This window comes from Amaranthus tricolor, chromosome 10, assembly GCF_026212465.1.
Source record: "Amaranthus tricolor cultivar Red isolate AtriRed21 chromosome 10, ASM2621246v1, whole genome shotgun sequence".
Lineage (NCBI taxonomy): Eukaryota > Viridiplantae > Streptophyta > Magnoliopsida > Caryophyllales > Amaranthaceae > Amaranthus > Amaranthus tricolor.
This window is the reverse complement of record NC_080056.1, coordinates 1,392,632-1,409,157: the sequence shown is the minus strand read 5'-3', so window position 1 is coordinate 1,409,157 and position 16,526 is coordinate 1,392,632. Positions and strand designations below refer to the sequence as shown.

Genomic DNA, 16,526 nt, shown 5'->3' with positions numbered 1-16,526 from the left:
AATTAAGAAATATTTTGAGCATTTATTATTATTATCAACTGTTATATATATATATATATATATATATATATATATATATATATATATATATTGTAACGTTGCAATCAGTTTCATACCCTATTCATTGTATGCTTTTCTTCTTTAATTTTTGCTCACTCATATTTTCTTCCCATAAAAAATTTGTTCTTTCCTTATCCAAATAAAATATATAAATATGTGTATATCATGCAAAATTTTAAAAATATATATAAATTCATTAAAATTCATGTTAAAATCTATTTGGTATCAAAATGCAACTCATTTTCTTCCTATTAAATTTCATTAATGTGATAATTTCCATTTTTTAAATATTAGTAAATTCTGGTTTTAATTTTGATTTTTTTCTATTTTTAATTACTTTTTTTACTAAATTTTTTATTACCTTATCCACTAATTTGTTTTCATTTTTTGAGTTAATAAAAAAAACGACTACAAAGATGGGCTGAGGCCTTTGCACATGTTTAGGGCTACCTATATTTAAAAACCCTAGCTTTAGGTCTCACCATAACCTATATTTTATGTTAGGAGTACCTATTATATTCTCTCAAGTCCTTGATGAAGTTTTTTTGATCCTCCCTATGTTATTAATTACTACACAACCTATATTTTAATTTTATATTAGCGGAGTACCTATTTTATGTTAGGAGTATTTGTTAATTACTAAATAGTACTATCATCAACATATGTTAATGTATATTATTATAAACTAAAACTGTTCCATTCATTCAGAAATTTATACTAAAACTGTTTATATATGTCTAAAAACAGTACTGATACATATTTCACTAAATGATTAGTTCCAATAAATGTCACTGTAGTCTATAATTGCATTTATGAGAAATGTCACTAAATCTTATATCGCCAAAAGCTTTAGTACTTCCTCTGTTCCATTTTAGTCGCTACATTTGCTTGGCCACGCGAATTAAGAAAAGTGATTAACCTACACTGTAGCTGATTGTTTACTTTATAGAGTATAGTATTTTATTATTGTTAATTGAAAACGAAAAAGGAAAAATAGGTTGTTAGGTTACTTTATAGAGTATAGTATAGTATTTTATTATAGAGTATAGAGTATAGAGTAGGATAAAAATAGGGGTAGGTAGAACTTTAAATGATTGTTTTATTACTAAAAACGGAAATGTAGCAAGTAATATGAAATTGCCAAAAATAGAAAATGTAGCGGGTATTATGTAACGGAGGAAGTATGATTTTTTATTATATTGATAAAGAGTCTAATAAATGTCACTAAATCCACTATATATACTATTAGCAATTTAAAATAATAACATCTAAATTATATATCGCTAAATATATCCTACTAAAAAAAATTATATTGTAGTGTATATAAGACAAAAAATTGAATTTTGTGTATGATGTTACAAATGAGCAAAAATATGAATGAACGATAATATAAAAAGTAATAAAGACCATTTTCAAATAAAATATAGCAAACTAACATAAAACATAGAAAAAAAAAAATATAGCAAAATATATGTAAACAGTTGAATTTGTTATTCGTAAAGTTTCCAATAAAAAAAAAAAGTTTATCTGGGTCCTTTAAAAAATGACAATAGGAATAATTGAAGGTAGAGTTTTCTGTGTTTACAGTAAATAGTAATGTTGGGAAAGCTGCTTATACAGTAACTTAAAGATGGTATAACTTCCCCCAGCCCATCTTGCTAGAGCCAATTGCCTACTATCATAGGCATTCTTTCCGTTTGACCAAATTCAATTGCTTTACTTACTTTAGTTATTTTAGCTTTTGACTTTTGGCTGTTTGGTTGATTAAGCAGTTTATAAACAACAACGGCTAATATAATGTTCAAGTCCAACAACAAATGTTTACAAAACATATTAATAGCAGCTGAAATAAATAGCTGTCAAATTAAATAATATTTCTATGGATCTAATCAACATAGAACTTTATTGAGCCAACTCTTAACAATAGTTGTTTGTTAAACATAGTCAAAACAAAATAATTCAAGTTATGGTTTAGTTAGTGACGCTTAAATGCAATCAAATCCTTAACTTTTTGTTACGATTAAATCTTCATAAGTTTGTATCGTGTCAATAAAATTAAAATATAATTAAAGTCGAAATGACCTAAATTCTTAATCTATAGACTATGATAGCTTAACAAAAAAGTTGGGAAAATGCACAAGAACAAAATGAGTAGCATACGAATGATGCTTTGTTGTCGTGTTATAAATAAGGTTTAGAACATATGATTTGTACGAAAAATGTGAGTAGTTTAGTAGGCAACTCAATGCCCGAGTACGTAAACTTGTCTTTGTTGTTCATTATTTAGTCATGTTGGAGAATGGAAACCTTTTGAAACTTATCTTTTATGTGGCTTTTTGATTTGTTGTATATGATTTAGCTCATGCCTATAAAATATATAAGTGTTCAGTTACTTTTGTAAGCTGGTAGCTGGTAATGAATTGTGGTGACTGATTCGATTATTAAGAGCAGCTAATTTAAAAATAATTTATTTATAACAATAAGTGATTTTAACAAACTAATTTACGAAACTCTATTTAGAAAAAATAAGCTAAAATTGCCTAAAAAGTTATTCTACAGAACAACTTTATAACAAGGTGTTTGGCAGCAAAATAGCTATTTGGACAATTTTTGGTTAACACGAATAGATAATTGAGTATCGAACCATCTTATACTAGTGTTTGGTAAATTAGTTTCTTAAAACAACTTTTTGTTATCAATAATCAACTTTTGAAGAAGTTGCTCCTAGCACCGTGTTCAAAAATTAGTTGGTCAAGCCAATTGATAAAACCAGGTGATAGTTTGACATCTTAAATCATTTATCAGTAATCAGTTTTTAGTCATTTGCTAAACAAACCAATATATTTTGAGTAAAAAAGCGTTGATTACAGACAAAAATCAATATCCATCTTAATCTTTGTTTTATAGAGTTTGAAACATTTACATCTATGTTAGAGTTTTTTTTTTTGGATAATATATAGTATATTCAATGAGATAATATATATATATATATATATATATATATATATATATATATATATATATATATATATATATATATATTAATTAGATTATTTAGACCTTAGCTTATAAATGTTATTATTATTAAATGTTTTAATACAAGATTGATACTTCTCCACGTCGTTTAATGGAGTAAAAATTCAAAGTGGGACACTTCCATATTTTAAAGAATTTTTCGCAACATCATTTATGTATGTTTTGACATGGTGAGCTGCTTGATCTTATATTATTATTATATTATATAATCACAGAAAATGCATATATTTATTTTATATGTTTCAATTGAATCAAGCATATCTACACCTTTCGTTGTCTCTAAAAGAAAAAAGTCATCAATTAAATTTATTAATTAATATGTTGATTAATATATTAATTAATTACATGATGTGGTTACCATATTGATAGTGATAGGAAAAAAGTATTATTACAAATCAATTAAATATTTATAAATAAACATAAAGGTTTAATGGAACATTAGACATCGTTTGATTGTCTCTAATTTTCAGTTATACAACATTAATTTCGTTATTAATTTTGACTTGGACTTTTTAAACTCAATTAACATAATAGCTTATATTTAAATTCGTCACTTACTAGTATATATTTAAGGCATACATAATATAAAAATTTAATTTTTCACAAAGTGTTGGATTTTTAACTAATTACTAATTAAGGAGTGAGAATTTGAACTAAACATACAAGAAAAGGAAATTCTAAGATTTCGACAAAGTAAATAGCTTTCAAGGTATTAGAAATGTATTCCCTCCTATTCATCTTAAGTGTCCCATTTAAGTTATACACTCTATCCAATGTATTTATTCAATCCTTAATATATCGAGTTATGTATAATTAAAAATTATAAAAACTTGATATTAATAATCTTTACATCAAAACAAATCAAATAAGATCTCACATGACTATGTTTTAACTTGTAGATTAATAATAAAATGTAATTTAAGAGTGATAGATGAATAGTGTTTCAAAAGTAAATGGGAGTGAATAGGAGGGACCGAGAGAGTATATTATTTCATGTGTCAGACCAAACAAGTTATTAGTGCTTAAGATATTAGATTAATAATTATGTTTTGTAAGTGTTTTATATGTTCCCACATGACACCCTCCTCACTTTACGACTAGATTCTATTTACCAATTCTTGATTATAATAAGATTATGTATCAATAATTATCATTTTTGTGTGAATTAGGTTGTTTCATTTATTTTATGTATTTTTTTTTTATAATGAATGTATAATTCTTTTAATCTCCTTTATAAAATTATTCACTTTCACTTATCTTTTAAACCCACATGAGATATCCATCTTATTCACAATTTATAAATTTATATTTTTACATATTTACCAATACTTATTTAGTAGCCTTTGCAATATAAGTTATTTCAAACATTTTTAGTTTTTTATTTTATTGACATTAAAAGTGTACAATATATTTTATCCTTCTTATTTAAAAATATTGTTTTGATTTCTATATATATATATATATATATATATATATATATATATATATATATATGAAGTGGTTTTAAATTAAAGAGTTTGTAAATAGCGAGTAAGGGCCGGTATAATCACATGTTAGGTTTGGCCCAACTACCTAACGACCTTTCCATATTTGGAAATAACCTAGAAAATTAGATTATGTCCGCTTATATGATGTCGGTATTCTTAATTCCACAATATAATAATGAAATATAATTACTGATATTGATAAAAATTGTTTGGAACATGACCCTATACCCTTAAGTTTAGTTTAATGCAAAGACTCATAATATTATAGAAATATCTAAATATTGCTTAATACATTAATTATGGGCAAGAAATCTCATTGCTAATAAAAGAATGTGTTTTTTTCAATAAGGTTGTGACGTGTCAACTCCATAACTAAGGTAATAAAAAAAATATCTCATTGCTAAAAAAGAAAATTATTATAGGAGTGTTAAATTATCCGTTTTTCAAACATATGTATCATATGTATCATGTTCATAGGTTTAAATAATATAACCAGTACGTTTTGTATGAGATCGATTCATCATGAAACGAGTCCATACAAGCAATCCAATTAATGTTTTTATTAAAAAAATTAAGTAAATGAAAATTTTTTTTAATCTTTTTAACTAAATATTAGGCTAGCTCATATTAAGGCATTTCATAATAAGATGGTCTTAATAAAAAAATTTTCCAATAAAATTGTTGACTATTTAAAATTTAGTATAGCAAAATTAAAAGGACAGGAAACAATATCTTATCAACCCAACCCACTCACCAGGAAATTGTTCATCCTTAATCCTTATTATTTCATTTGGGTACATATGAATCACTTAGTTTTTAGAGTAAAAATGATACATTAATATCATATTGAATACTTCCATAAATTATAGTTTAGATGTTCTTCAAGAATTTGTGTGAACAAATCATGTAGATTGATCAGAAAATGTCTCAGTCATTCTTGGTAAGGAAAATTTCTGTGCATTGCTTCCTTGTATCCTCTGGACTGGTCACTGAGAAATGAAAAAACATACATTCAGTTGACACGAACACTTCTTGTGGATTATCGATTGTATGAGCGTGGAAGAATTCGGGTAAAAACATATTGAGGACGGACTATCAACAAAAATGGGGGTTTGTTTGCAAATAGTTGTTGGCTGGTTTGATCAGAAGGAAGTGTTGAATGATTTTCTAGCTGATAAGCCTACTATTTAAGTTAGTTGTTTAAGCAATTATAGAGATGTTTAGTAATACTATGTTGTTGGTTCATGGTTGCTCATGGTTGGTTTGTTTTTTTGGTTTTGTTTTGTAAATATCATTTATCAAACACTTTTAATGTTTGACCAACTAAATAGCCAAAAGCTAAAAGTTAACCAAAAAATACAAAAAAAGTCATTTACCAAATACACTGTAGGACAGAATGACAAATAACAAAAAACAAATGAATAGCTCACCAGTATGCCCTATAGTCCTTTCCGACACAAAAATTTCATGATCATTTCCACCCTGCAAACAAAAGCCAAAACCCAGTTATGGAAGGAAGTAAATTGGCATATTACAAAAAGAACTACCAAAACAACTACTCTTTGGGATGAAATGGAACGAAATGGAACGAAATTATCAGCACACATGTCCTATTCTCTCTAATTTGGTCGAAAGCAAGAGAAGTCAGTAGATGAAAGGTCTCATTTGGTATGGTTTAGGCGTACAGAGAATATAGAGATCGAAGATGCACATCATAATATATAATAGATCTTGTGGTCTTCAACCATAAACTTAAGCTTTTGGTTGAGTTAGTTTCATGACATGGTATCAGATGTCAACATTACAAAAGGTCATCGGTTGGAATCTCATTTCACCGTACAGAAAGATCAATTCACCCTATCCCTCTTGCATGTAGAGGATTGTCCTTATCCTTGAATTTTAAAAAATGTATTCACAAACTAGTGATTGATTCAAACTCTAACCCATAGTTATTAGAATCCCGATCCTGATTTACGATTCTATATTCCTACGATTCAAAAATAAGCTAACGATACCGATCGTAGGTAGGGTAGTAGGATCATAACACGAGTCAACGATCCTACGATCCAACGATCTATATCTATAAGCAATACTCAATCTCATCATCTATCATTCTTATAACACAAAGATGAGAGAAGGTATCAAGGTAAGATCAAGGGATTATCTCAGGCATATTAACGGAAAAAGAATAGTCTTCATTGGGTTATAGGGTGAGTGAAGATCGAGAATATGCTTTCACAGGCAGTGTTATAGTACCTCTTAACAGTGAATCTACCTTCAATTAGCATGATAGGATGATAACAAGCAACATACAGTACGCTAACACCAACATAATATCTATGATTCTAAAGAAGCACCAACTCCTGAACGAGGTAGGATTGAAACAGAAAAATAGTGTCTTCCACCCATGATTCAAAGACTTTAAACTCGATGTAGATCCATTACCAGAACCTTATACTACTAGTAAATGATTAAACAGCGCAAACAACACAATCAAATGATACCAGAGTAAAAATTTGACATTGTATGAAACAAGATTAGACAGGAGATACGATTTATTTTGTCAGAGAAACAAAATAGATGCATTTAAAATCAAGAAACTAAAAAAATTAAAAAGTGAACACCTCACCTCAAAGGTTTTGTCACCAAAAAAGTGAATCTCGGTGAAATCCTGAAGGTACCGCAAGCAATATGTCTTATCCCAACCTTTTGGAAATACCTGTAAAATGCAAAGGCTTAGATAGGAATTTTACAAATTTTTGTGAGACAGTCTCACCGTGAGACATTCCTCGTATATGAGGTGAATAGTCCAACGAATTCAATTATTAGCATATGGGCTCCTTGTTTTGAGGTCGTCTTACCGAGAGATGGTCTCTCACAACAATAGCTCGAGGAATTTATATTCACTAATTACTTTCACCACATAAATGGTCGAGTATCACTTACATCAAAGCTTATTTGTCCTCCTATTGAAAATGTCAAATTATAGTGACCAAATTTCTCGCGCAACACATTCACCATGGTTGAACGTATTTTATGGACCTGTATAAGTAGTTGTAATTATCATACTCAAAATCTATAAAGTTGCATGACCTCAAATATGAGAGAAAGAATGACCGAAAATTTAACGTATGTAGTTACAAACCTTATCATACTTTTCAAAGTCATCTCTTTCTTCTTGGCTACAATTTCTACCAATTGGTGAAACATTAAGCATTCCATTTCGAAACTCAATGAATGTTCCCCTGCAGTAATTGATGGGTGAATTTAGTGAACATAAAGACATAATCGACATACGATGATTCAAGCGACTAATCCCATACCTTTTTATAGGAATATCTATATCTGCGATGTACTTGAGCGTAAAATTGATAAACTCCTGAAACCAGATTTTGCAAATTCACTAAATTGGCAAGGGAAGTGGCCATACATAAATAATAAAGGGCTAAGATATGTCCAACCAACTATATTTTCTCAAATTAAACCCCATCTTGAAGAGTTATGATGTTCTTCACATGATATCAAGGGGTTTTAGAAACTCGCCCCATTTTCCATCAAACATATACAATTTAAACATGTCCTCAGCTAGAAACCTCATATGGCCGCATGTCCGCACGTATACCATTGTACAATGAATTTGGAAGTTCATAAATTCTTACCTTGAGCTTTTCTTCTCCAAGATGCTGTTTCAGGCTCTGCAACATTATAAACCCATTTAGACAGGACAATTACTAAAAAAATCATATCATATACATATAATAGGAATCATAAATGTCATGAAGATCTTTTATCATATAAAAATTCATTTTCTATTCTTGTTTGATTGGATTTGAGGACAATTATGCAGGAAATGTCGGGTAGGCTTCTTTTTGATGGAGTTCTGTCATGAAATTTTTTCATCGGAATCATATCACCTAAGCTCGATTGGTTAGGAGGTAAAGCAAAACACAAGGCTAATGGTATAAAAGTCGATCCATGTCCCAAAAGAAAATTATAAAGGATGAGAGTTTTTGATTGTCTCTAACATCCAATACCAAAGTACACACTAATGAATCTTATCCAGGTACATACATGACTATGAATAGACTAATTTAGGTTCATAAACTCAAGACTTCAATACGGAACATTTGTGTTCAGAAGAAAGCTATCAAAGGTAGATTATTTTTTCAACAGGGAATGTTTTTCACAAACTCTTTTATAAACCAAAGTATTAAGCATTGAAAATGTTAAAATTAGTCTTAAAGCCATTTGAATTTCATCAAAAACACTACGAGTTTTGATACTTACCATGATACCAATCTCCACACCACCTTTATAAGCCACAAGTCCATTCTCCGCAAAAACGTAATCATAGTCATTAATAACTGTGAAAATAAAACAAAAATGATGGCGTTCAGAAGAACTAAGGTTAAAGCAATATTTCTAAATGCATTGGTTGAAAAATAGAATTAAGATAAAAGGGTCATAAATACAAAAGAATTAAAATGCTCAACTTACTAGTACTTAACAACAACAATGCAAAATCCTAAATCCCATCAAAAGGGGTTGGATAAAATAGAATTAAGATATAATCCTAGGCACTGTTCACATAAATTCACATCCTCCATACATTCCTATCTCTTCTATATAGACCTCTTGACCTAAATCGCTCATAGTCTTCCTCGCTGTTCTCCCTCTTCTGTTACGAAATCCCCGTGGTTCTAACCTTTCAACTTTCGTACTTGCTTGTTTCATACTTCGTTGCACATGCCTATTATTTTCAATGTTTTCTCTTTCCCGTCCCTTCCTTATGTACTCATTTCAAATTTTACGACCCTTAAACAAACAAAAATGTAAAATTTAAAATTTTGTCACATTGGAGCAACCATTGTAGATGCCTAAAAATAGAAAGTTTATAGAAAAAAAGAAGGATTGGTGAAGCTAACCTGATTTTCCAAGTTGCTCTGATATCTTAATTAGGTCAGATCCTCCAACAACACCAACAGCAACAACCTGTAAAAATACATGAATTTAAGATTATACCCATTAAAGTTTTCAATTATTCTTTTTATTATTATTGAAATACAATGTTAAGAAAGCGAACAGTTAAGGATGTACCTTTCGTAATTCTTTCATATATTCTAACATCTCCGAAGTTACTCCCTATCACGGAAAAGTCAAATTAGGCAACTTAATCAAAAAGTGTTAAACACAAATTCCAAGTCCAAAGCATTTAATTCAAAATCTGATTAAAAAAAATTATCTTGTTTACAGCAAACAACTCAGTCACATAAAAAGTACGAAAAATCTGCAAACTAATTTAACAAATCCATTGATTGGACTGTATAAGGATATAGCAGGAAATAACTAACCTTTCTAGGAGCTGTAAGTGTTCCATCAACATCAAACAATGCAATTATAGCAGGGTTAGCAGCCATTTCGAGCAATGCAGTTGGTCTATATCAGAGAAATTTCAAGCAATGAGCTTCAACCGTCATAAGTTGCTATTAATTAAATTATCGTAAGAAACTTCTATCGACAAAAATCAAGGTCAAGCATCAACGCACTTGTATAGCGTACCTTATAACAGCAAACAAACTTCCCGAGGCTATATAATAATGCTACAAATAAGATTCCCGGATCGAATTCAAGATCACCCAAGGTTTACCCGGGAGCAAAAACCAGCTAACCTGACATATCTAGTTACTAGTGATCTAAGACATCAGTATAGCTTCCTAGTGGAAACTAAGAGATCATTTTCGTAGATCGAATCGCTACACTCATATCATAGGTATAAATGCCTCTTTCTTAGCTTATTTAAGGGCATATGGAGTATGAATAATGAGTTATGACGACCAAGAAAACTTAATGAGAATTCAACTGTAGGTAATGTCCTACATACATCCTATGGCCTACCAAAAAGAATGCAACACTTCTCTCAAAAAGTTCTATCACGACTTATATGAAAAATATTTCATCAATTTTGTGAAGTAGAAGTATCAGATCAGACTTCAGAGGTTTATATCATTCATTAATCATTATCATTTTTCACTTTCTCCATAACTCATTTCACTTGCATTTACAAGTTTAGGACAAGAGATTTTACATGGACAACCATTAGCACAGATCTATTGGTTCATGTAGTCAGATCCCAAGTTTTTTACGACTATGCTTTAGCATTGTTGAGGTTCATGTTAGTCCATCATCCTCCTTCTCTCACATTTTCACTACTCAATTAGTTCTAGCAAACATCCCCTAAAAATAGCAATAGAAATTGCAAGATAGCTTTAGGTTTTATAAACACTGACCAATTACATTCCTGATTCCAAATCAATCAAAGAACTATAAAATTCCGTTTAAACTTTGTTTCAATGCTTCAGTGTTCTAAATTGAATAAGCATTTCTTTAAATATCATATATCTCCATAATTATACTTCTATAAAGCAAATCAAAATCAATCAATTATATCAAAAATACTTAGTACCCAAAATCAGTTGTATTTTTTCAACATTACACACAAATTTTATAACATAACTAACAACATCAATCACATTCAAAGAACTAAATGATGGAGTAATAAGTAATAAATTTACCCAAATACAAATATTCAACAAATTTTCATCAAAATTACATCATGGGTATTGGGTACCCATTTAACTGGATTGATTCAAACTTCCTTAACTCAATCAAAATTAAAATATTCATAAAATTATGGAAAACCCATCATAACAAACATTCAAAATCAGAATGAATGAACAAATCATAAGACTAAAATTTCATACCTGGTAAAAGAAGAGATCTGAAGATGGAGCAGAGAAAAGATAATGGTTGAACAGATCTAAAGAAGTAGAGTCAATAAGAATGAGAAATGGTAAAGGATATGAATAGAAGCAAAGGAGAAAATGAGAAGAATGAGTGTGATTGAAGATTTGTGCAAGACCAGGATCAGTATAGTAGAGTAGTAGTTGGTTTTGTTACACTACTACAACTGGGTCTTGGAAATGGTGATTGGAAATGGCCGTTTAAATTCTAGATATTTTGTCCAAAATCTCAATACCGCATAATTTTTTCATTTAGTATATCAGATATGTATATATTCACACTTTTATACTACAATTTTGTTTTTTTATTCTTTAAACAATAATTAAAAAATAATTTATTTTTTTAGGAAAAAAATTGTCCAGAATAATTTCATCTATTGTTCATCTGCTGTAAATAATCTCTACTATGGATTATTTTTAAATAGTTCAACTTTTGTATATTATTTGCTGACAGCACACTTTTTCACATTTTAACCGGCTATTATAGGTATATACCACCAAAGAGGAGTAGGGTAAGACCAATGAAAAAGCATAAGCGGGAAGAAGAAGTGAGTGTAACGACTAATAGGCTAGGTTGCATTAAAATGGACACGGACACAGACACGGACACGGACACGGACACGACACGGGTACGGAAAAACGCCAACTTAAAAATGGCGGACACGGGGACACGAAAATGGTAATATAATAAATATATCAAATTAAAGATAATTTTATAATCTTTCATTTGATATTTGTAAATAAACACTTTAATTCTAGTATATGAACCACTCTTTATTTGTTTGAAAAAATTACATTGTCAAGTATAATTATCTCCACCCCCACTCATTTTGTCCCCTTTAACAACATATTTCCACAAAGGCTAAGAACCGAAATCACCCTCTTTATTTGTAGCATCACCACTAACATTGCATGAATCAGAGCCACTAGCCCCACTACTAGACATGATTGAACTCTTCAAATTCAAACAACCACAATTAAAGAGGATATACAAAAAAATCAAGAACAACATTTCAACTTTTCAAAATTTAAATTACAAACACATTAACAAATAACAATTAACAAATATTCAAAGAGGATATACAAAAAAATCAAGAACAACATTTCAACTTTTCAAAATTCAAATTACAAACACATTAACAAATTTTCAATCACTCAAACAACATAAACAAAAAAAAATCAAGAAACAACATTCTAACAAAATTATTACTAAAATTTCAACATTTTCAATAGCTTAGAAACAATTTGAATTCACAAATGGAATTCTTAAACCCAATTCCAGGTTTTTAAAACCCAATTCCAGGTTTTTTAAACCCAATTTCAACATTAACAAATTTGAATTCACAAGAAATTAAGATTAAGAATTTAAGATTAACACTAAAATTAAAGATTAGAACAAGATTAATATTAGGATTTAGGATAAAGAGTTGTCAAGGAACCAACTCAACCAAAAGCTTAAGCTGATGGTTGAGGCCCCAGGATATGTTATATACTCTAACACGCCCCCTCACACGAGACCCCATTGGGCTAGTATAGATGCGCATAGGCGCTGAATATTCTACTTTAAATGTGGGGTGGTTGAGATTCGAACCCGTGACCTCTCACGTTGGCTTCTGATACCATGTTAAGGAACCAACTCAACCAAAAGCTTAAGCTGATGGTTGAGGCCTCAGGATATGTTATATATTCTAACAAGAGTGAAAATACGTTAAATAAAATCAAAAGAGAGTGCGGCAGTGTTCGTCTGTGATGGTCTGATGGAGGACAGGAAGAGCAGCCGGCGGCGGTGGCGTGGTGCGGGAGTGCGGCGGCGACAGTGAAAGTGGAGGAAGAGTTGGGGAGAGTTTTTAGGGTTAGAGTGAAAGAGAGTTGAGAGGAGTGAGAGGAGAACAGGAGAGGGAATTGAGAGGGAAGGGAAACTGGGAGTGGGAATTCGTGTATCAGTGAGTGACTATTCTGAAATTCAATTTTTTTATTTTATTATTATTTTTTTAAAAAAAAAGTGCCCTCGACTCTTGCCGTGTCCGCGTGTCCGGAAAAATATTAAAATATTGGAAACTTCATTTCGCGTGTCGGACATGGATTTTCGCGTGTCCGTGTCCGACACGCGACACGCCTGTTCAGTGCCGTGTCCGTGTATCACAGCTACTAGGTACCTACAGTAGGCGGTTAAAATATGAAAAAGTGTGCTATTAGCAAATAATATACAAATGTTGAATTATTTTAAAATAATCAATAATAGGGATTATTCAAAGCAAATGGACAATAAATGAGATTATTTCGAACAATTTTTCCTAAAATAAAATTATATTAAATTTTATTTTAGTTTAAGAAAAATTTTCTTTTTAAGTATAAAAGGCTCCATTTTTAGAAATTTATAAAAAAATTAAACAGAGAGTCAAAATTGCTTGCTACGCCTCTACTTTTAAGTATTAAAACAATAATTTTTATTGAATGTTGTAACATCTCGGAATAACTCGGGTCGTACGAAAAGAGAAAATGACCTTTTAAAAACGAGACAACTATAATCCGAGTCAAACCGGAATGTTAGAAAACAGTTTAAAACGGTTTTGAAGTTAAGGAAAACGTGCGGATCGAGTTCTATTAGCGTTATTAAGAACTACTAGATAATAAGAAATTCTTAGCAGCGGATAAGAACGAAAAGTTAAATCTACTTATTACAACTTGAGAACGAAAGTCGCCTCATAAAAACCAAATGTTCTTTAAACTCCCTAATAATTTATTTCTTCAAGGGACAATCCTCACTCCCTAGACCTGCAACTTAACTTACTGCTAGTCATTGCCCAGATAGGTAACAACATCATCGCAGGGTCGTTAAGACCAAAAGTACACGTCAGCAAACGTCGCATACCAAATAAATAATAACACAAGAGAAAGATTTAATTAATTAACTGACAATTCACAGAACCTTACGCTTCGATCATGCTTATTAAGAATAACTATTTTCATGTAAAGGTTAGTCAGCCATACTGCTGTACTATCCGGCCATACTGCCGGTACACTCCAAACTCCATAAGTGAGACAATACATTAGGGGGAGCTAACCCCTAAGCAAGTCTCTACCATAGACACTCGCCTTACTTCGGTGCCTATGGTTAAGTATGCATACCCCCGCGGTGGCTCATAATGCCCTCATAAACCGCGAGTAATTCATTTCCACCAATTGACGTCATACTACGTCCACTTTAAAGTTAGTGAGGTCATACTACCTCTGCTTATCAAACAATGTATAAAAAAATTATTGATTCGAAAGATAACATTATCCGTACTATATATCCATGCTTTACTTTTGTATACCATTATTATATGATACATCGGACTAATGCGAACCACACTGCGTGTAGACCTTAAGCAAAATAACCAACTCGCAAGCGTCTTAATCAATTCCCGGTCACGAATCGACTTCCTACAGGTTCAATCGTATTCGGGAAATAAGCACACATACACATTTTCCTCAAATCATCTATAACACACATATACAATCACATCCATACCTAGAATACTACACACAACATGAACATCCATCACATACTATAACATGGTAAATACACAAAACAGGACAGCCTATACAATCTGTCCAGAAACTCAACTTAAAACTGTCAAATTAAAAATCCGACTTCACCGTTGCGTCCGGAAGGCGTCAAAACCCCCGAGTACCAATTTTCATAATTTATAACATATTATTAGTATTTTTAACTTAATTTCAAAGCCAAAAATGCTCCAAAAACACATTTTTTTCACCATTTTCAAAACCTACGGGATTTCATTTTTTTATCACAAAAATATAAATTTCAATCCTTTATTCCTATTAAATCTAAACAATAAAATTTACATAATTTTCATGATCACATACAAAAATAAATTTTAATTAATTATATATTTTTTTCCTCAAAAATAATTCTTTTTGCACAAATGTACACACACAAACACATCACATATATACATGTATATTTCTCTACCAACATTATAAATTTCTTCTTTTAATCAATAAAAAAAATAAAAATAAATTTCCATCACCACATACATTTTTTATATGAGCAACCATTTTTTTTTTATGTATATATATATATATATATATATATATATATATATATATATATATATATATATATATATATATATATATATATATATATATATATTTTTCAATCATTCATCAAACAATTCTTCACACACATGTAAACATATCCAAAACCCTAAAAACCATACATTAATTTAGATAGAAAAACATCATACTTCCACACATGAATTTTAAATCATGAACAAATCATAAACTATAAAATAACACACATAAAAATCATAGAAATTTAAATTAAAACTTAAAAATAAAAACTAGATTAAGAATTACTCACAATTGCTCAAGAACAAAACACCAAAATTGATGAACCAAAAGGAGGATTAGGCGTGGGAATTTGAGGGTTTAGGGAGTGTTTTTCTTACTTGCAATGGCTTGGAATGAAAAGATGTAATGAAAATTAAGAGATTAGGTAAATAAGGCAATTAAGGAAAATTAAGGCAATACTTATGGAAGGCAATAATTCCTTGATCTTTCAATCTTCCTAAAAAGTTACTAATCCTTCTTAATTCTCCATATGGCCGGCCAAATCCAATCACCTTCCCACTTTAATTTTTTTTTTTTTTTTTAAATTAAAGATAGATTAGGAAAAATGTTTGGACTTAAAATGGTTTTAATTGCCTTAAAAGTTGAAGTCTCATGATTTAATCTACTAACAAAATAAATAATATAAAGAAATATATTTTTCTAAAAAGAATAATAATAATAAAAATAATAATATTACTAGCAAATCATTTAATATATCGGGAAATTATCGGGGTGTTACGGACTACCCCCCTTAAAAAGGTTTTGACCCCAAAACCTCAACGTACAAACACAAACACACAACAATCAAACACAAAACACACAACAATCATACACATAAAAAACGACAAAACAAGCACACAACAAAAGAAATAGATCAAAATAAACCTCAAAGCGCGCAAAATTCTACCGCTTCCTACCTCCCTTAAAAAGTTACGTCCCCGTAACTTACTAACCTGAGGAAAAAGATGCGGATACTTCTCTCGCATTGAAGCTTCTATTTCCCAAGTTGCCTCTTGTGACC

General features: G+C 30.2%; 1 protein-coding gene across 1 annotated transcript; it reads right to left on the bottom strand.

The window, feature by feature from the left end:
- Positions 1-5,316: 5,316 nt before the first annotated feature.
- LOC130826122 (phosphomannomutase) lies at positions 5,317-11,627 on the bottom strand. The gene is made up of 12 exons (XM_057691666.1): positions 11,345-11,627; positions 9,935-10,019; positions 9,681-9,725; positions 9,509-9,575; positions 8,871-8,947; positions 8,243-8,278; positions 7,907-7,962; positions 7,729-7,828; positions 7,530-7,625; positions 7,213-7,302; positions 6,014-6,065; positions 5,317-5,572 (listed from the first exon to the last, which is right to left on the bottom strand). Exons 2-12 carry the CDS (start codon positions 9,998-10,000, stop codon positions 5,511-5,513), a joined length of 747 nt encoding a protein of 248 aa, XP_057547649.1. The 5' UTR covers positions 10,001-10,019; positions 11,345-11,627; the 3' UTR covers positions 5,317-5,510.
- Positions 11,628-16,526: the final 4,899 nt, after the last annotated feature.